Here is a 19222-nt window from a genome sequence, read left to right as displayed (position 1 = left end):
CGATGGCGCGAAAGTAGCAGCGCCTTCCCCCCCCCCCCCCCCAAAAAATCTCTGAGGTAAGTAGCGGTTGGGCCGGGAAGGGGGGGGGGCGCTTGGCACGTGGAGGCCGCACAGACGTTAATGGCGGGGGGGGGCGCGCGCGGGAGAGTAGAAGCGCTGACGGACGGCTCTGGAGGAAATAATGGCGCTCCGAGGCTGCGAGAAGCCTGGAACGACGGGGGCCGCCGAGAGCGGCTGAAATGCCTTTTTAGAAAACGGGGGTTTGGGACATCAATTCCCGAGGAACCGACGGTGGTGGTGGTGGGGGAGAAGAATGAGGGAGAAGGTCTGTCATGTTTCTGTCAGTGGCTGTCACGGCGCCTCCGTCTGTGTACACGGCATGGAGGGCATGTTGTTCCTTCTCACCCGTAAAATGGGGCTGAGAAGGGAGGTTCAGAGCCGTGAAATCGCTGGAGGCGGTGCGTGTTATATATCTCTCTAACGAAAACATTCGCCGTAGCACGAAGCATGGCGAAGAAACCAGCCCTTCTTTAAATCCGTCAATGACAGTACGAAGCATGGGAAGCATGGCGAAGAAACCAGCCGTCCTTTAAATCCGTCAATGTTTTGACAGTTTTAAATTCATTTCGAATTATGCCAAAAAAATATAATTTTACAATTACAGTGATATGGCCACTCAGTCAGTGTTTACTTTTTAACAACCACGCAGGACTTCCAAGGTGATGGCTATTAATTTGAATAACTTCTTCTTTTTAAAGATTTTTATTAACAAACATGTAAAATACACACACACACACAAATTAGACGTACACCACATTTATACAATACAATACAAACAGGAACTTCCTGTTCTTTATAATAGCAATCATCAATTGATACCGCTCACCTTATATTAACTTCTTATATTTTGCTTTTTGCCATTCAGTCAGTGTTTACTTTTTTAACAACCACGCAGACTTCCAAGATGATGGCTATTAATTTGAATAACTTCTTCTTTTTAAAGATTTTTATTAACAAACATGTAAAATACACACACACACACAAATTAGACGTACACCACATTTATACAATACAATACAAACAGGAACTTCCTGTTCTTTATAATAGCAATCATCAATTGATACCGCTCACCTTATATTAACTTCTTATATTTTATCTTTTGCCATTCAGTCAGTGTTTACTTTTTTAACAACCACGCAGACTTCCGAGATGATGGCTATTAATTTGAATAACTTCTTTTTTTATTAAGATTTTTATTAACAAACATGTAAAATACACACACACACACACACACAAATTAGACGTACACCGCATTTATACAATACAATACAATACTTTTTGCCATTCAGTCAGTATTTATTTTTTAACAACCACGCAGGACTTCCAAGATGATGGCTATTAATTTGAATAACTTCTTCTTTTTAAAGATTTTTATTAACAAACATGTAAAATACACACACACACAAAAATTAGACGACATACACCATATTTATACAATACAATACAAACAGGAACTTCCTGTTCTTTATAATAGCAATCATCAATCGATACCGCTCACCTTATATTAACTTCTTATTTTTTACTTTTTGCCATTCAGTCAGTGTTTATTTTTTTAACAACCACGTAGGACTTCCAAGATGATGGCTATTAATTTGAATAACTTCTTCTTTTTAAAGATTTTTATTAACAAACACGTAAAATACACACACACAAAAATTAGACGTACACCACATTTATACAATACAATACGAACAGGAACTTCCTGTTCTTTATAATAGCAATCATCAATCGATACCACTCACCTTATATTAACTTCTTATATTTTACTTTTTGCCATTCAGTCAGTGTTTACTTTTTAACAACCACGTAGGACTTCCAAGATGATGGCTATTAATTTGAATAACTTCTTTTTTTATTAAGATTTTTATTAACAAACATGTAAAATACACACACACACACACATACAAACACACACACACACATTAGACGTACACCGCATTTATACAATACAATACAATACTTTTTGCCATTCAGTCAGTATTTATTTTTTAACAACCACGCAGGACTTCCAAGGTGATGGCTATTTTTGAATAACTTCTTTTTTTTTTTTTAGATTTTTATTAACAAACTTGTAAAATACACACACACACACAAATTAGACGTACACCGCATTTGTGCAATACAATACGAACAGGAACTTCCTGTTCTTTATAATAGCAATCATCGATCGATACCGCTCACCTTATATTAACTTCTTATTTTTTACTTTTAGCTTTTAATGTTTACATTTCAAAAAGTCATCAAGGTTAAATTTGGGATAGGTGTCTTGTCAATGACTCTAGATTAAGTAGCCTTTAAAAATCTATTTGCAGAGAGTAAATAAGTAAGTAAAATCTTTATTACGGTCAAAGACCAGCAACACACATTAGTTTTTACACTATATTAAAAAATACTAACATTAAAATATAATTAAAAAGTATTGACACTAAAAGTGGATAATAACATAATGGTCCAAAGATTGTTAAAGGTATGTCCAGATAATTGGTACAAGATGGTACTATACTTCTGTAGCCAATTTTTTTCTTATGGACATTGCAGCAGCACAGAACTTTGCCACTGCAAACGTGGTAACCGGGTTAGTGTCCTGGAGGAGAAAGCCTAGATAAAAATTGTCTGCCCTTCCTGGCAATCTCTCTAATAAGGGGAGAATATGAGCAAACCTACAAGCTCTGTATAGCTCACAGTGTAATAGAACATTTGCAGAGCTTGTATCTATTTGCAGAGATATTTCTGCCTACTATTTGAATTATTTTCTCAGATGAGTTCTTTGGATTGATTCCGCAAAGCAGTTCTTATGAGCAAGCAGAAAAAAACATTATGAAAAACAAAGATTAGAGATCATAAATATATAGACTTGAAAACAGAAGTATGTTTATTCAAATGACAGTGGAACAAGATTGTAAATTATTTTTCAGAGGCATGTTTTACAAGTATACAACACTCTTTACAAACAGTACTATCTCTGTATCGCAGACAAAATAGTGAGTTAATTGAAAGACTAAATTTTAATGAGGGATATCGGGACTTGCCTCCTTAGCTAGTATTCTGCTTTAGGTTAGGAATGCCAGAAGGATAAGGTGATAAAACATGTTCAAACTTTAAAAAAAGTTTTATACAGTTAAATATATTCAAAAAGTAATTTACATAAAATTACTAAATAAAGAATAGGCTTATTCCTTATTTATGCTAATGCATTAGCTAACATTTCTGTTCTTCCTTTCTGTGTGCTTAGCCAGCAGGCTTCTCTGGAGGAGCCATTTGCAGTCTCTTACAAGCCTCCAGTGAATGGCTTGTATTAAGTGTCAGTAATGAGGTGGGTTTATCAGTCTGAGCCAGAGCAGACCCGCCTTGCAGAAAGCAGAGGGTTAGAGTGCTTACATTTTTAAGGAATAGAAATATAGACCATAATTTTCAATTCAGCATAGATATACTTATATAGCTTGGATCAAGAAGGACAGAAAGGGTTATCTTAAATCAGTACTTAATCCCAAATCAGGAAAGCCAGAAAAATCTTAATAGTTGGATACAGAAGGATTGGTGAGATTTGTGTTTATACCAAACTATGTTACGATCTCCTTAAGCTTAACTTCATGGAATCAATCAGTTAATTATCTTAGTTTGCTGGGCAGGTGCAACAATTCCTCTAGGTCAGGGGTCGGCAACCTTAAAAACTCAAAGAGCCACAAAGGTCCTAACCAGAACCCCCCTATTCAATTCTGGAGCAGATCAGAAGTTTCCCCACCATAGAGTCCTTTTTCCTCTACCTGTCCTAACCAAAATCCCTTTCAATTGTGGAGCTGACCGGAAAAACCCACCCCTTGCCATAGAGTCTCCTGGCGTGACCTGCTTCCCCCCAAACCAGAAGCTCCTCTCAAAATTGTGGTGCCAACAGGGAGCCACAGCAGAGAGGTAAAAGAGCCACATGTGGCTCCAGAGCCGCGGGTTGCTGACCCCTACTCTAGGTAGAGAAGATGCTATGTGATCAAGCATGCAATCAGTATGCAGATGACATCCAATTATGCATCTTCACTTGGGCCATGCTGTGATGCTGTGGAGGTCATGTCTTGGGGTCTGGAGAATGGCAGGATTTGAATGGGAAACAATAGGCTTTGGCTCAATCCTAATAACACAATGGCTTTCAGTTTTAGAACCTCCTGATTCTGGGAATCTTCCATCACTTGTTCTGGATGGGATTACATTGTAGCCTCAGACAGATCTTGTACACTGTTGGGAGGTGGTCATTCTAGACTCACAGTTCCTGTTCAATGAGCATGAGATGAATGCCCTGGGTCACATTCACAAGAGAGAATCATCTTTTGGACACAAAAGGACAATCTTTTCTGCCATGGTACTTGTCCTTCACCCCCCCCCCCCTGGAATCAGACTTGCCCAGATACTGCTGGCCTTTCTCTAGGCCACGGGTGTCAAACTTGCCACATTACGTTGCTGTCATGTGACGTATCAAAATGGTTTTTTGAGGAAGTGGGTGGGCGTGGCCTGTGCGTGATGCATTCGGCCCTTTGGCCACCTGTTTGACACCCCCTGCTCTATGGGCCAAAAACCTGCTATCAAGCTTGGGGCTCTAATAGTATGAATTAACTCATTTCATGCTTAGTTTATGTGTTTGTGAATGTCCTGGACTCAAATTACTGTGATTTTTAATTTTGGTTGTTTCCATTGTTTTACAACCAATCGGGGGTTTGTTTGCTTGATGGGGAGGCAGAAACAGAAACAGCTGAGCGCATGGGCAAAATTCTGTTCTTCCCAGTATTAATGAAGCAATAATAATTAGTGGCATTTTCAAATTTGTTTATTTAAGAAAGTTATATTTTATTGCTGATTTGCATAACTGCCAGGGAGGCTTAACATTCATCATCCTTGTTTTTATTAAATGTAAGTATTATGATGCCTTGAATGATGGGATGCTGAGCTAATATTGTATTGGTTATTGTTTATGCTGATTTCTGAAATATCTTTTTTCTAGGAAAATAAGAATCCAGAATCTATGATTCTGTTCACTTTTAGAATTTCAGCTGAAAAATACTAAATCTGGAAGCTATAATGCTATTATTTAGTAAATATTTCTTAATTTTGATCACATGGCTAAGTTTATCAATGGATTCTTCTGAATTTTTAAGTAATAGTCTAGAAAATAGTATCTGGTTGCCACTAGTAAAAAGTTATTTCATTCTGGTAACATCTAAGGAATGACACCTGATAAGTTTCACTTAGAAATAGTATCTCTAAAAGTTCCATCAGCCACACAAGAATAAGGCATTTTTTTAGAATTATACCATCTTGTATCTTGAGATAGCAATGTGCCTATTTTTTAGAGAGGAGATAAATATTCACTCCACCCATTTTTTCTCTATAACTTCCTGTTCTGCTTGCAAAAAAGAAAAAAAAAATGATTTTTTGTGAAGAACAGGAAATGTATAAGACTTAACATGCTGACTATCAGAGTTTATATTTAGGTAATCCATCCAAATGTATTGACTCTTAGACTTGACTTCCTCTCTAAGATAAATGAGATAAGCATGTTTTAAATAACCAGGTAGTACTTCATTTACTATTTTGAGAATAATTGTGATCTGTAGTAGATATGGTTTCCTTATAATTATTTGCTCTTGCAAATGTTTCAAATTTTCTAAATGATGTTTTTATGTTTTCCTCAGCTAAGGATTGAATATTAGCATGATGCCTCTCTGCCACTCTGCAATAAAACACAGTGACTCAGTCACGGAGAGGTGCTATTTTGCACCTGCTGGAGGTCTGAGGGTATTCTTGCACTGGAAGGGTGAGGCAGAGGAACAGTATCAGACGTACACCAAAGGGACTCCTTGTGCTGAAGAGATCTGCAGGGATATTGCACAGAAGATAGGTAAGAAACCATAGGTTTGGCCTTGCCTAAATCTCTGTGGTAGACATGTGTAGCCCCTATTCTTTTGATAAATATCCTTTCAATTTATAATTTAGAAACGTATGGCCTAAAGAGTTTGCTTGTTTCTCAGAAGGAAGAATAGTAGCTACCTTTTGTAGATAAAAGACATTTAGACATTTAGACATTTATTACGATTTATAGGCCGCCCTTCTCCCTGAGGGGACTCAGGGCGGCTTACAATCACGGGAAGGGGGTGCAATAATACAAGACAAACAGTGAGTAAACAAGATAGATAATAAAACACCAACTTGCATTCAACAGTCAACCAACACTCGGGCGGGTAATTTAAGAACTTATCCCCAGGCCTGCTGGGAGAGCCAGGTCTTAAGGGCCGTGCGGAAGGTCTGGATGGTGGTGAGGGTACGAATCTCCACGGGGAGATCGTTCCACAGGGTCGGAGCTGCAACAGAAAAGGCTCTCCTCCGTGTAGTCGCCAGTCGGCATTGACTGGCGGATGGAATCCGGAGGAGGCCCAATCTGTGCGATCTAATCGGTCGAAGGGAGGTAATCGGCAGAAGGCGGTCTCTCAAGTACCCAGATCCACTACCATGGAGTGCTTTAAAGGTGGTCATCAATACCCTAAAGCGCACCCGGAGATCGACAGGTAGCCAGTGCAGCTCGCGGAGGATGGGTGTAATGTGGGCGAACCGTGGTGCGCCCACTATCACTCGCGCGGCTGCATTCTGGACTAAAAGCTCTTGTTATGGTTAATGTACATTCATATTTCCCGGCACACTATAATCCAATGCAGCTGAGTGGCAGGAAATTCAAATAGAGAAAAATCAAACATTTTATTTGTTTAAAATTCTATTTGCATTCTAAGAGTGCAAAGCTTAGTTATGGCATCTGTTTCCACAAGATGAACCATTGTGCAACAATTTGGGCAGTTTCAATCAAGGAAATTAGTTTTAGTCCCCCTGAGTTAATTAATCAGTGGCTGCCAGTCAATAACCAGAAAGTTACAGGGAGAGGTCTGCTGTTTTCACGTCCTGCTTTGGGATTTCTGGTTGATTACTATGAGAAGCCGGATCCTGGACTCGGTAAGCCTCTGGTGTCAACCAGTAAAATTATGAAGTGACTTCTAGCATTGTGCTCAGTATGATTTCATGGCATATCTGAAGAGTTTCTCATTTCTTGGTATTTTTTTTTTAATTTTTGGTAGGAATCACACCAACTTGCTTCAGTCTGTTTGCACTCTATGACCCAGAGACCAAACGTTGGTTCCCTCCCAACTATGTCTTTGATGTTGATAGTGATATCAAGATCACTTTGCATTTTCGTATGAGGTAGGAATATTCTTTGCTTCCATGTGTTGTTGCACTTTGTTTTGCCAGTACATTTGGGGTTGTAATCTCAAAATAGTTCCTATTAAAAATATTTATTTGTTGAAGACATTTGAGAATGTGTCTAATCTAATTGTAATGTGCTACTTTTCTTTTAATGTATTTAATCAAATTATTAGTTAAATAGTTACATTTAAGGAGCTGCGGTAGTAATTGATAAGCAGTTTCCAGTCTTTTTATGGAAGAATTAAGAAGTAATGATAATTTATTCTTCAGTCTGGAAGAAATTATATATATATGACAACATACATTAATCCTTATTCTACCTTTCAAAGATAATTTCAGTTAAGTGAAGTTTAGTTATTGCAGAATTTAATAATAAAGAAGATAGATTCTTAAAGGGTAATGAGAGTCTAAAGGCTTTCTAAATACCCTAGACCTGTGATGGCAAACCTATGGCACGCATGCCACAGGTGGCATGCGGAGCCATTTGTCAGGGCACGCGAGGCGTTGGTCAGCTGACATATGGAAAGTTTTATTTGTTTTGTGTATTCTGAGTGCCAAGAATATTATGCATTTGTATTCAAAATCCATAATTCTCCTTTCTTCCAGAAGTACCAGGTATATGTATTTTTGATCAGTAATGTTGATATTCTTTTTTAATATTGTATTGAATAATAAAGTTTTGTATAAAATTATAATACTCAGTGACTGAAAAGTAGGCCATTGGTATAATAATGAAAACCTCCATCAAATGCTACTGGAGCTTTAGTTTTGCATTTGTGTGTTTGTTAGTCACTGTGGTTTGACACCACATGTTTTGACAGAATTATTGTAGCTATTTCTTCCTGAAAGCATTGTACAGAATGAAAAAATAGTGTTTTTATTTGCTCTTCTGAATCAAGAGCACGGCGGTTCTTATTTTGTCTTTCCTTCAGTATAACTTTACCTACTTTTCACAGTTATCTGATATATTAAGGTTGCATTTTGAACAAGAAACGCTTTTAAGAAGACCATAATTGAGATGCAGTAAATCTTCCCTCTCTTCCCTTGCCCCTTATCAGTGGTGAAATTCACATTTTTTTTACTACTTGTTCTGTGGGCGTGGCTTGGTGGGCATGGTGTGGTTTGGTGGGCCTGGCTTGGTGGTGTCGCAGGGGAAGGATACTGCAAAAACTCATTCCCACACCACTCTTGTGGCATTTGCCAGTTCTCTGAACTACTCAAAATTTCCGCTACCAGTTCTCTAGAACCTGTCCGATTTCACCCCTGCTCCTTATCCCAATTTAAATCCTACATCATTTTAGCCATTTCATACATTTGATGAAATTAGCTCAAATTCATAAAAGTTAATGCTTTTTAATAATTTGCAGAACTACAATATTTCATACCAGTAGCTATGAGAAGTAGCTAAGAGGGCTATTTGAAAGCATTGTCTACAACACCTGTGTGCTGTCTTAGGTTTCCCTAGTACATTTGTATACAGCAGCATACTGATTTTTTAAATCATTCTTGTCAAGGCACCTGAGTTAAACTGTTAGAAGACATCAATATTGTTTGTTCAGGACAGTAATATATTAAGATAGCTTTGATCAGGACTTTTGAGAAATGCATATTACCTATCAATTGAGTTAATCCTTGAGAACCATGCCACTGTTCTTTTGTTATTACTTAGAATGATAATTGACATAGCAATATTAGCCTTCATATACCACTGTTTTAAGTGCTCACATTAAGATATTATATCCTTTATTCTTCCAGCAATAGACCATCTCATTGTGGTTAGAGTGTCTAACTAAGACTGCTCGATGCTGCAAATGTGTTCACTTGTGCTGTTTATCACTTTGCCACTTATCTCTCTTGATATTATTTTAAAGTGGTTACATTTAAAATATTGCAAAAATTAAAATGGTATAGATCTTGTTAAAGTTATTATTAATGTTTAGACATATATGATCCGTAATAAGAAGGACTCAAGGGGTTTTTATTTGTAACAATTATTGGATCTCATTCAATATATTTTTAGCCATCTATTGGGAATGGTGTAGTGGCTCCTGAGACATGCAGGGAGTTGGAGTTGATGATCACTTAGGTCCCTTCCTATTCTATGAATTTGGCCCAAGGCTGTTGAGATTCAGGCAGCTTACAGGTTTATGAATGAGATGAGTAAATAAATAAATATTATATGACTTTATGAATAATGTTGATAAATATGACATGCAGATGACTCCATATTTATAATAATGCTATATTTCATATTAATGTAATATTTCAGATTAATGCTATAGATTTCTTTGTAGACCCATTGGACTGATTGCATTACTGTTGCTCATACAGATATTATTTTCGAAACTGGCATGGAACAAATGAGAAGGAGCCAGCCATATTTCGCAGTGTTCCTCGCTCAGCTGACTCAGAGGACAGATCATATAGAAGTGAACAAGGCAATGCCATCCTGGATAAATCATCATTTGCCTATCTCTTTGAGCAAGTATGGTATTTCTTTTGATAGTTCATCCACTCGGATTAAGCCTAATATATATCTGGAGCATTGTGTTAGACTAGATTGTAGTTCAGGAGAAAGTAACTGGAAGAAAACTCCACAAAATGTTGGAATGGCAGGACTGCATAAACAAGAATAAATAAAAATGGTGATTGCACAAAATATTGCACAGTGAAAACAAACTATATGAAATAGATGGTGATGAATGAGGACACCTATCAAACTAGAGCCAGAAAAGTTAGCAAACTGACCTATATTTTGTACAGACAGTAAAACTGAAATAATCAGACTCCCCCTGGGATAGAGTATTATGTCATATTGTAAATGTGAAGAATACCTATCCAATATGAAAGTCTTGCTAAAATCTACCCTGTTTCCCCAAAAACCAGCCCTATCCTAAAAATAAGCCCTGGCATGTTTTTTAAGTGTGTGCCTAATATAAGCCCTAACCCACCTACCCACTCCCAATAAGACCCTGTGCAGCCAGCCACCTGCCCATTCTCTCTGGCTGCTGGTCACGGCCAAGGCCACAAGGAAAGGTGGGTGGTGGGGGAGCTGGTGGTGGACCTGTTCCTTTTCCGGGTAGGCTATGATACAGAGTCAATTCAAGAATGTATTACTATTATTCTATTGAATATCTCATTACCATTATCATAGAAATATTTGAAATAGCATTATAGCATTCATCTAGCTCAGTTTTATCCCAAAATTTCCGTTAACATCTGTATACATTTTCTTTGCGCTCTTCTTAACTATTCTTTTCTCTTAGGGGCTTCATTCCTAGCAGTTTTTTCTCTTTACAGTTACACATTATGCAATCATTCTTATTTTTTGCAGCAAAGTTTAGTATTTTGTATAACAGAAAATGGTTTGCCTATGTAAAATTGCTATGCCAATCTTTGGCAATATTTTAGTTTGAATCCCCAGTAAGAGAACAAGAATATTTTCCAAGGAGAAATTAAATCTACTATTTTAGAGAATTCTTATTATTATTTTGGATTATTCTTCATTAGGGGAAATATGACTTCATCAATGATGTTGCCTCCTTAAGAGACCTACACACTGAACAGGAAATTCACCAATTTAAAAATGAGAGCCTGGGCATGGCTGTCCTCCACCTGTGTCATCTTGCACTGAAGAAAGGCATTTCTGTTGAGGAGGTGGCAGAGAAAACAAGGTATTGTCATTATTTATGAAACTGCATCTTTGTTTCGCGTTGTGCTTTTTAATCATGCGGTCCAAAAGTTATTTTTAAAGAGTTGTGAATATTATTTATTGAAATAAAAACACTGTCATAAAACTTAACATCTGTTGGAATTCTTTAACTTGCACATTGCGACTGATTGGAGTTTTATACGTCTGTGGGCCAATTCAACAAATGAGCCTAGTTTCCAGTAATCATTTGATGTTGGGGGAGATTAGATGGAATGTATTATCATTCTATGTATTTTTTCTAATGTTGCCATTTGTTTTACTGAAGAAACATATTCATGCCTATGAGAGCTGCTTTTGCTACCAGTTTGTCTCTGTCCCCTTGCAGTTTCAAAGAGTGCATCCCACGGTCCTTTTGCCAACAGATTCAGCAGAACAATTCTTTGACCAAGTTCCGCATGAAGAATGTTTTCAAGAAATTCTTGCAGCAGTTCCAGCAGTACACATTGAGCACTGGTAAACTGACAGAACAGGATCTCATGCACAAGTACTTAGCTAACTTGGAAAACCTGGCTCCGCGTTTTGGGACTGAGCTCTTTGCAGCTGTTTCACTGGAAACTGTTTCGGAGGGTGAGAAGGTGCCACTTTATATCAATGGTGGTCATGCGCATCTAGAGAACTCCTATTCTTCTTCTTCTCACGGTAGCAGGCCTGTCACACATGAAGTCTTGGTCACAGGCATTAATGGGATTCAGTGGCGGCCTATCCCTGCTGAGGTAGGATTATTTGTGGATTCGTCTTCATGTAATTCTGGAGATCTCAGCATTTTATTCCTATACATTGTGGGATACCCTGAGACACAGATAGGCAGGCAAGTTGGTTAACAATCTCAAAATAGCAGGTATGGCCAGGTGTTTAAAGCCTTCCTTCAATACCCATTTTAAAAAGACATCTTGATCATATCATTCATTAACACACACAAACACATTGATACTCTGGGAAGGCTTAATTTTATTTGTCCCAATTAAAAGTCCAAATTTCTAAAGATTTTATCAGGAAAACTGGCTCAAATACAACTTAAATCTTAATTAGGGTAGAAGTCTTAATAACAGTTCAAAATAAAGATTTTAAAAATGCAATTTAATATTCACCTAACTTTTTTTAGAAAAGTTAATGGGTAGGAAAAACAAAACAGCCTCTGCATAGATCACATGTTTGATATTGTTGACAGACTATTGAATTCTGGCCCCTATAGGCATTCTTTTCTTTCTACTTGACTTCTGTCTAATGTTCAGGTTGTAGATTTTATAACTCAAAAAGATGCTTATAAAAGTCAGCATGTTTATAAAAGCTAATTTGCCTTTATAAAGGCATTATGCTGCTGTTCCTCTTTTGAATTATTTCTCCCCCATAATAAGCAACATGATCACCCACAGTTTTGTTTCTTCATAGTAGAAGTTCAGCAGTAATTGACAGTTTAGTGTTCAACTTCTGGAAAATGCAGATCCAATTCACCTTGAAGGCCAAATTTGTAGTGTGACTTATGAAGTTTCTGAAAGTGAAGAATAAATTACTCATTTTTTATGTATTGGTATATGCAAGGGAATGGATATTTTGATTCTGCATCTTTGGAAGATGGCATTTTAGGGCTAATTGATAGAAAGAGTGTTACAAGATTATATTAGAATCACTGCCAAACTCACTTTAGAATTCTTCTTACAGAGACCACAGAGCCAGCCCCATAAAATTTATTTTGGGAGGAAAGTCAAGACTAAGGAGCACAAGTCCAAGCAGTCCTACCAACCAGTGGAGCAATGTGAAGCTAAATGGGCACACTTTTGTGACTTTCAAGAGATCACACATATTGTTGTCAAAGATTGCAACATCAGCATCCATCGCCAAGACAATAAGTGTCTGGTAGGTGAAAGTGTGTCCTACTACTATTTTACAATTTTTTTTGTGGAGTTATGATTTACATGTTTTTGATGAATGTTATAGGTAATTAAACAACAAAACATGAATATTAAGAGTTAAATGTAGTTCAGATTATTTTTACTGGAGCTGGAGCTGGTCATTATTTTTTATCTATGGTAAATCTGATGGCTCTGCATAAGGCAGTGGATTTGATATTAACAGAATTGGAGAGGAGGATGTGTAAGCAAAAATATTGGGAACAAATAGCAACACATTTGTACAGATTCTATAAATAAAATATACACCTTCTAATGGGTTTTTATTTTGGCCCTGTAGTTTAGGATTAACAATTGTACTTTTCCTTTTTTTTAAAAAAAAATACAGGATTTGACTTTGTCATCCCATGAAGCTGCTCTCTCCTTGATTTCATTAGTAGATGGTTACTTCAGATTAACAGCTGATTCTAGCCATTATCTGTGTCATGAAGTTGCCCCACCACAACTCGTTATGAGCATCCAGAATGGTATTCATGGACCCATGCAGTAAGCAATCAAGTCTCCTGTCCTTCATGATCTGGTTTGAAAGGAGGGAGCTTCCATATCATATCTAAAAGTTTTCTCTTCCTAGGGAAGAGTTCATTCTGGCTAAGCTGAAGCGTGAAGGGCAGGAAGATGGGCTGTATGCCCTCCGTTGGAGTGTCCTTGATTTCAACAGATTGATTCTATCAGTACTGAAGAATGGCCAAGTGAGAGATGGGAGAATGGTAATGGGCTTTTTTTGATTCTGTAAATCAGCTTTCCTAAGCTTGTATTCTCTGTATGTATACTTTGCTTTTCAGAAATCCCAGCCAACAAAATATTGCTGAGAATTCTGGGATCAAATATCTATGCCTCTATAGAGTGCAAGTTAGAAAAAAGCTACATACGTTTTTGTTTTAATGTTCTGAGGATTTTTTAAAGATAAGTAAATAATACATATTACTTCCTAGATGTAAAGGCAACATGTTTCTAAAGTAGGAGTGCAAAAATCCTCTGTTTATGTATGGTAAATATATAAAATTGCCTTGTATCAAGTCAGGTAATTAGTTTTTATCAAACCCAGAACTGTCGACATGTATTCAGAATAACTGGCCAGGCTTTCAAACAGAAGCTTATCTAGCACCATGTAGAAACTTTTGCTTCTGTAAAACATGCTCTGTTATTATTGTGAACTAAAGAAGAAGTGCATGACAAGCTTTGTCTTGTTTGGGACTCATCAGACATAGATAACCAGAGATCTTTCTGCGCAATTCAAACTCTCTACCAGGAACTGAATTCTATTTCTGTTAGCAGGTTTGAACCCCAGAAAAAGTATGCCTGATAGTATCCTGATGAATCCCAAACAGAATGAACGTGGTCCTGCACTGCCTCTTTGTGGTCAATATAAATAGAAAACACACATTACTTAAAAACAGAGAAATCATCCTCTTCCTCCTGGCAGTGAAGTTGGAAGACATGTAAAACTTCGTATATGACAGCATAATGCAATGTAGCATTTGTAACTCCCTGATCTGAGAATTTCAGAAAAGGAAGGTGGACCATATGTACCATTCTAAAAATGAATGCTATCCACTAAGTTAAACCCTCCAACTATGCATGGAAATGAATTTTTGTCAGAATCAGGGTAAGCTGCTTCCAGAACATGCTACTGACTGACTATATAAATAGGTATCCATACCTTACTTTTTTCCTTACTGTTTTTCTTTTCCCACCAGAGTACCAGTACCCAAGGTAATGCAAACTGTGGACAGTTCCGGATCCAGAGGAAAGGAAATTCCTTTGTACTTGAAGGCTGGGAGCAAGAGTTTCCTAGTGTCCAAGAACTAATGAACGCTCTCAAAGGCTGTACTATAAAATCTGGAACGGACATCTTCAGCTTGAAGAGATGCTGCCTCCCAAAACCAGGAGGTACACGGCAAATCAGAATTATCTTTTCCCACTACATAGGCTAGAAGTGAAATTTGTCCAGTGAATAAAATGGGTCAGGTCATAGTGATGTACTATAGAAAGAGGAGCCATCAGCAGTTATAGTATGCTATCCTTAAAGTAGGTACAGCCTACATTTAAAACTTTGGCATATGTATCTGTATTTTCCTTTATATGTATTTGATTTAGCAGATACTTTTTTATTAAATCAACCAAAAAAACCATAATCTCAGTCTAGGGTGCCGGTATCCTATGTATGTGAAAGGAGGAAAGTAGAACTTCTGGTTTTAGATAATTTTTAAATACAGTTTCTCATTTCTGAAAAAAATAAATTTCTATAAACTCTAGCTTAAAAATATCAGATTTAGGATGAAATTATGTCTGTTTCATAGCTAAGATTTACAGAATTTACAGAAATGACTTTCCCTATTTAGATAGAAGCTATTATTTATTATCTTTCAGTTTCTAGCAAGAATTGTCTCTATCTTGCCTTTAAGTTTTATAGTAAAAAGTTGTTCCATAGACAAGTGACATAGAAGGCCCCTAGATATGTGCAAAATCTTTAATTTCAAAACATTTTTGAGCGTGAAAGTCACAAAATATCCCCCTTTGAATATGAAATGGAATATTTTGACTTATTTTGAATATTTATTCTTACAAGGAATGCGCTGGCTCAGTGGCTAAGACTCTGAGCTTGTCGATCAGAAAGATTGGCAGTTCGGCGGTTTGAATCCTTAGTGCCGCGTAAGGAAATGAGCTCCTGTTACTTGTCCCAGTTTCTGCCAACCTAGCAGTTCAAAAGCATGTAAAAATGCAACTAGAAAAATAGGGACCACCTTGGTGGGAAGGTAACAGCATTCTATGCGCCTTTGGCGTTTAGTCATGCCAGTCACATGACTACGGAGACGACTTTGGATAGTGCTGGCTATTCGGCTTTAAATCAAAGATGAGCACTGCCCCCTAGAGTCGGGAACAACTAGCACATATGTGCAAGGGAAACCTTTACCTTTATCTATTTATTCTTGTTTCATAGGAAAGACACATGCTTATGTTCTTTTTTCTTTAATATAAGTTTCTGTTGAGGTTTATTACAAGTGTTTTGTTATTTGTTTGTTTGCTTATTCATTGATGTGTTAAATCTGCCAAAAAAGATTCTGTATGGGATGTATAGAGCTCTTTAAAATAGTAACTGGCCTGTTAAGTATGATGCTTAGTAGAAGTCAAGCAGTTGAGCAAAAAGCATGCTACAAACGTGTTCCAGTTATATTGTGATTCTTTCATGTTTATTAATCATCCTAGGAAGACATTACTCAAATGAGTTAGAGGGAAGAAAGTTGGGAAATACCATGTTCAGAAGCCTCTTCCTTCCCCATCCAACAGAACTATTGTGGACAATTTTTCTAAGAAAAGATTAAGGATTTTTGTGTTTATGTGTTTAGTATTATTTATGATGATTCTGAGTAGGATAGTTGCATAATAGTTGCATAGTTGCATAAAGAAAGATGGAGGGGAAGGAAGGAAGGCGATTGAAACATTCTATCAACTAGCCTAGGAATCCCATGATAAAATGAAACTTGCTAGATGGCCACATGCCAATTAATTGAATATATTCTTTACATGTTTTGCTACCATTCTATTTTCTAATTTTGGTTTTTAAATTGGTTGTTTTAATAATTTTAATGATTTTATTAGTTTGATGGTTTTATTATGTACACTCTCAAGAGTAACCATGCGAGATGGTTAGCTATACCTATGTTATAAATTAATAAATAAAGTTACCGTATTTTTCAGACTATAAAATGCCCCAGATTATAAATTACACAGCTTTTGGGCAGGAAAACAAGGGGAAAAAATCTGCCTCTGCCTTCCAGCAGTTTGCTTCCTTGGAGCAAACAGCTGGTCAGCTTCAGCACAGCCTGATTTAGCATGAGCAGCTGATTGGTGGTTGGATCGGCCTCCTGGAATACTGATGATCAGCTGTTCAAGGCTGTGGGGATCGCTGCCATCTATCGCCACCTCCACGCACCCCATTTTTGGCCTCTGCGCGTCCCATTTTTGGCCCATTCCAGGTGGCAGGGATTTCCTGCGATCTCTGCCAAAAATGGGATGCACAGAGGCTGAAAATGGAGCACCCAGAGGCTGAAAATGGGGTTCATGAAAGTAGTGATAGGTGACAGCAGCAGAGATTCCTGCAGCCTGGAACAGCTGATTGTTAGTATTCCAGGTGGTGGCTGGTGGGTATCCAGGGCTTGGGCAACATTTGCTCTATAAGATGCACGGACATTTCTACCCACTTTTGGAGTGGGGGTGGGAGTGCATCTTATAGTCCGAAAAATACCGTAATAATTCTGATAGTAAAGACCTCAAGAAAAAGAATAAAAATATATAACATAATAGTCGCTATCATTTTGTAGTACAGGCATTTAAAATTAAATCTAACTGATAGAAACTCTATCAAAATAGATGAGCGTGAATACAAGATGTATTTCCTAGGATGGGCATTTCATAGATATGGTCCAAGTCTTAGAAAATCAACTCCATTGTATCTGGGCACAGCTCATAGCTTCATTTGTAATGGCAGTTGGAGGAGGAACTGTGAAGAGGTTTCGATTGCCTTGGCAAGCACATATGCTATGAGGGAGGGCAAAGTTGCCAGAACTATGTAGCAAAATGTACTGTTTGACATTAACATGTTGGCAGAAATAGTGAGTTTCAGGAAGAATTTTTGATTGAATACTTTCAGGAACAATTTTTTAAAAAATCTGCATTGTACATTTTAAAAATTAAGTGCTGTTTCTAGGAAACATATTTTCCTTGGTAGTATTAAACAATTGTCATCCGTGCTAATTTTTTTCTGGAAATGAATGAAATTGCTAAATGTTTCCTTATAAATGTTGTGATTCTGTGCTATTGTTTTAGTGTAATTTCTTAACCAGAATTTTTGGACTATTTATGTTCTGCAGAAATCTCAGACTTAATCATCACACGAAAAGTGAAAGACAGCACAAGGCAGATTCTGAATTTGACTCAGCTGAGTTTTCATCAGATTCGGAAGAATGAGATTACACAGGTCAGCAGAGTTGGCTTGTCTACATTAGAAAATGAAAGGTTGTGTTTGTAAGGATATCAGCCAAAAAGGATCTAGCTTTCTTTGCCAATTTCAGAAGTAATATCAACAAGTACAAATTATGGATTAGAAGCTACTAATAGTTCCAATTTTGTTTACCTGTAATTCTGGTGTTTTGGAAATATTTTCAGTAGAGATTTAAGTAAAGCAAGGTAAATGCCTGAAAATGGAGATCATTGTGTTCTTTTTTAACCTTTTGCTGATACTGGTAGGATTTTGAATTTATTGATTTTCAAATAATTATGAATCAATTCTTGGCTCAGTATGGAATTGAAGGATTAAGCAGCTTTTGTGTTGCAAAGGAAAGTGGTTTAACTAACACTGGTGTCTGGTTCTCCATCAGAGAGCGCACTTGGGACAAGGAACACGAACCAATATTTATGATGGTGTACTTCATGTATGCAGTGGGATCAACAGTGATGATGAGGCAGAGTATTTTTCTACTGAGCAGAATAACAATAGTTGTGAGATGCATGTGGTACTCAAGATGTTGGACCCCAGTCATAGAGACATTGCTCTGGTGAGTACACATATAGAAATATATGTTAGGAGTGGGACTTTAGTAAATTAGTAAAACTAACTTTGGCAGAGAAATATCATCACCTGCAGAGAAAAATCTTCCTGCCATTCAATGCACCACCTGGGGGGGGGGGAACACGGGGGGACGGGACAGGACAGGACATTAGTAAATCTTGTGGGAATATTGCATTCTGTCTATTTATCTGCTATCTGCTGAAGAGTAATAATTAACTTGCTCCAAAGATTGTTAGCACTGAGCATTGTGGGAAACAGGACCCTGCCTGAATCGGGCCTTTGGGTTTTGATCCAGCTTGTTGTCAGGAGGCAACTGCTGAGCAGTAGCCTTCTTTGTGTTGATGTTGGTACCACTCATGACTTTATAGTTTGCCAGCTTAATTCAGGCCAATGATGAAAAAGAAGTTCTACATTCTTAAGATATATGTCATTTTTAACTAAACCAAGGCTACTTGCCTACCAGGTTAACCTACCAGCATTTCTAACTTATCTTATTCTCTTGTTCTTAAACTCGTATATATGTAAATGATATATGATATTGCTTTAAAAATAAGCTAAGAGAAATGAAATCTGAACATCTGAACAAGGACTCATGTTGAGAAAGGTTTTTGTTTGTTAGGAAAGCTTATTTAGCCTATCTTCTAAAATGAACCCATTGTTTTTTTTTGTGGAGAAAAACAAAATAATGAATAAGAAATTAGCTATTACTTTATGGCAACAGGTGTTCTGTGCCCCAGCTTTAGG

The 19222-nt window shown here is 37.3% G+C and overlaps 1 protein-coding gene across 1 annotated transcript in view; it reads left to right on the top strand.

Moving 5' to 3' along the window:
- Positions 1-5589: 5589 nt before the first annotated feature.
- TYK2 (tyrosine kinase 2) overlaps positions 5590-19222 on the top strand; it is a 30129-nt gene continuing 16496 nt past the window's right edge. Inside the window, exons 1-11 of the mRNA XM_014057940.2 lie at positions 5590-5941; positions 7164-7287; positions 9622-9775; positions 10801-10964; positions 11328-11715; positions 12662-12856; positions 13238-13395; positions 13481-13616; positions 14607-14799; positions 17781-17887; positions 18288-18464. Of these exons, the coding sequence (XP_013913415.2) occupies positions 5755-5941; positions 7164-7287; positions 9622-9775; positions 10801-10964; positions 11328-11715; positions 12662-12856; positions 13238-13395; positions 13481-13616; positions 14607-14799; positions 17781-17887; positions 18288-18464 (1983 nt within the window). The 5' untranslated portion in view covers positions 5590-5754. The remainder of the gene's footprint in view (positions 5942-7163; positions 7288-9621; positions 9776-10800; positions 10965-11327; positions 11716-12661; positions 12857-13237; positions 13396-13480; positions 13617-14606; positions 14800-17780; positions 17888-18287; positions 18465-19222) is intronic.

Source organism: Thamnophis sirtalis, unplaced genomic scaffold (genome assembly GCF_051295495.1).
Source record: "Thamnophis sirtalis isolate CommonGarterSnake01/CBP01778 unplaced genomic scaffold, rThaSir2_p1.2 scaffold_3, whole genome shotgun sequence".
NCBI lineage: Eukaryota > Metazoa > Chordata > Lepidosauria > Squamata > Natricidae > Thamnophis > Thamnophis sirtalis.
Note: the sequence above shows the minus strand (reverse complement) of the source record. Positions and strands in the feature narration are given on the sequence as shown.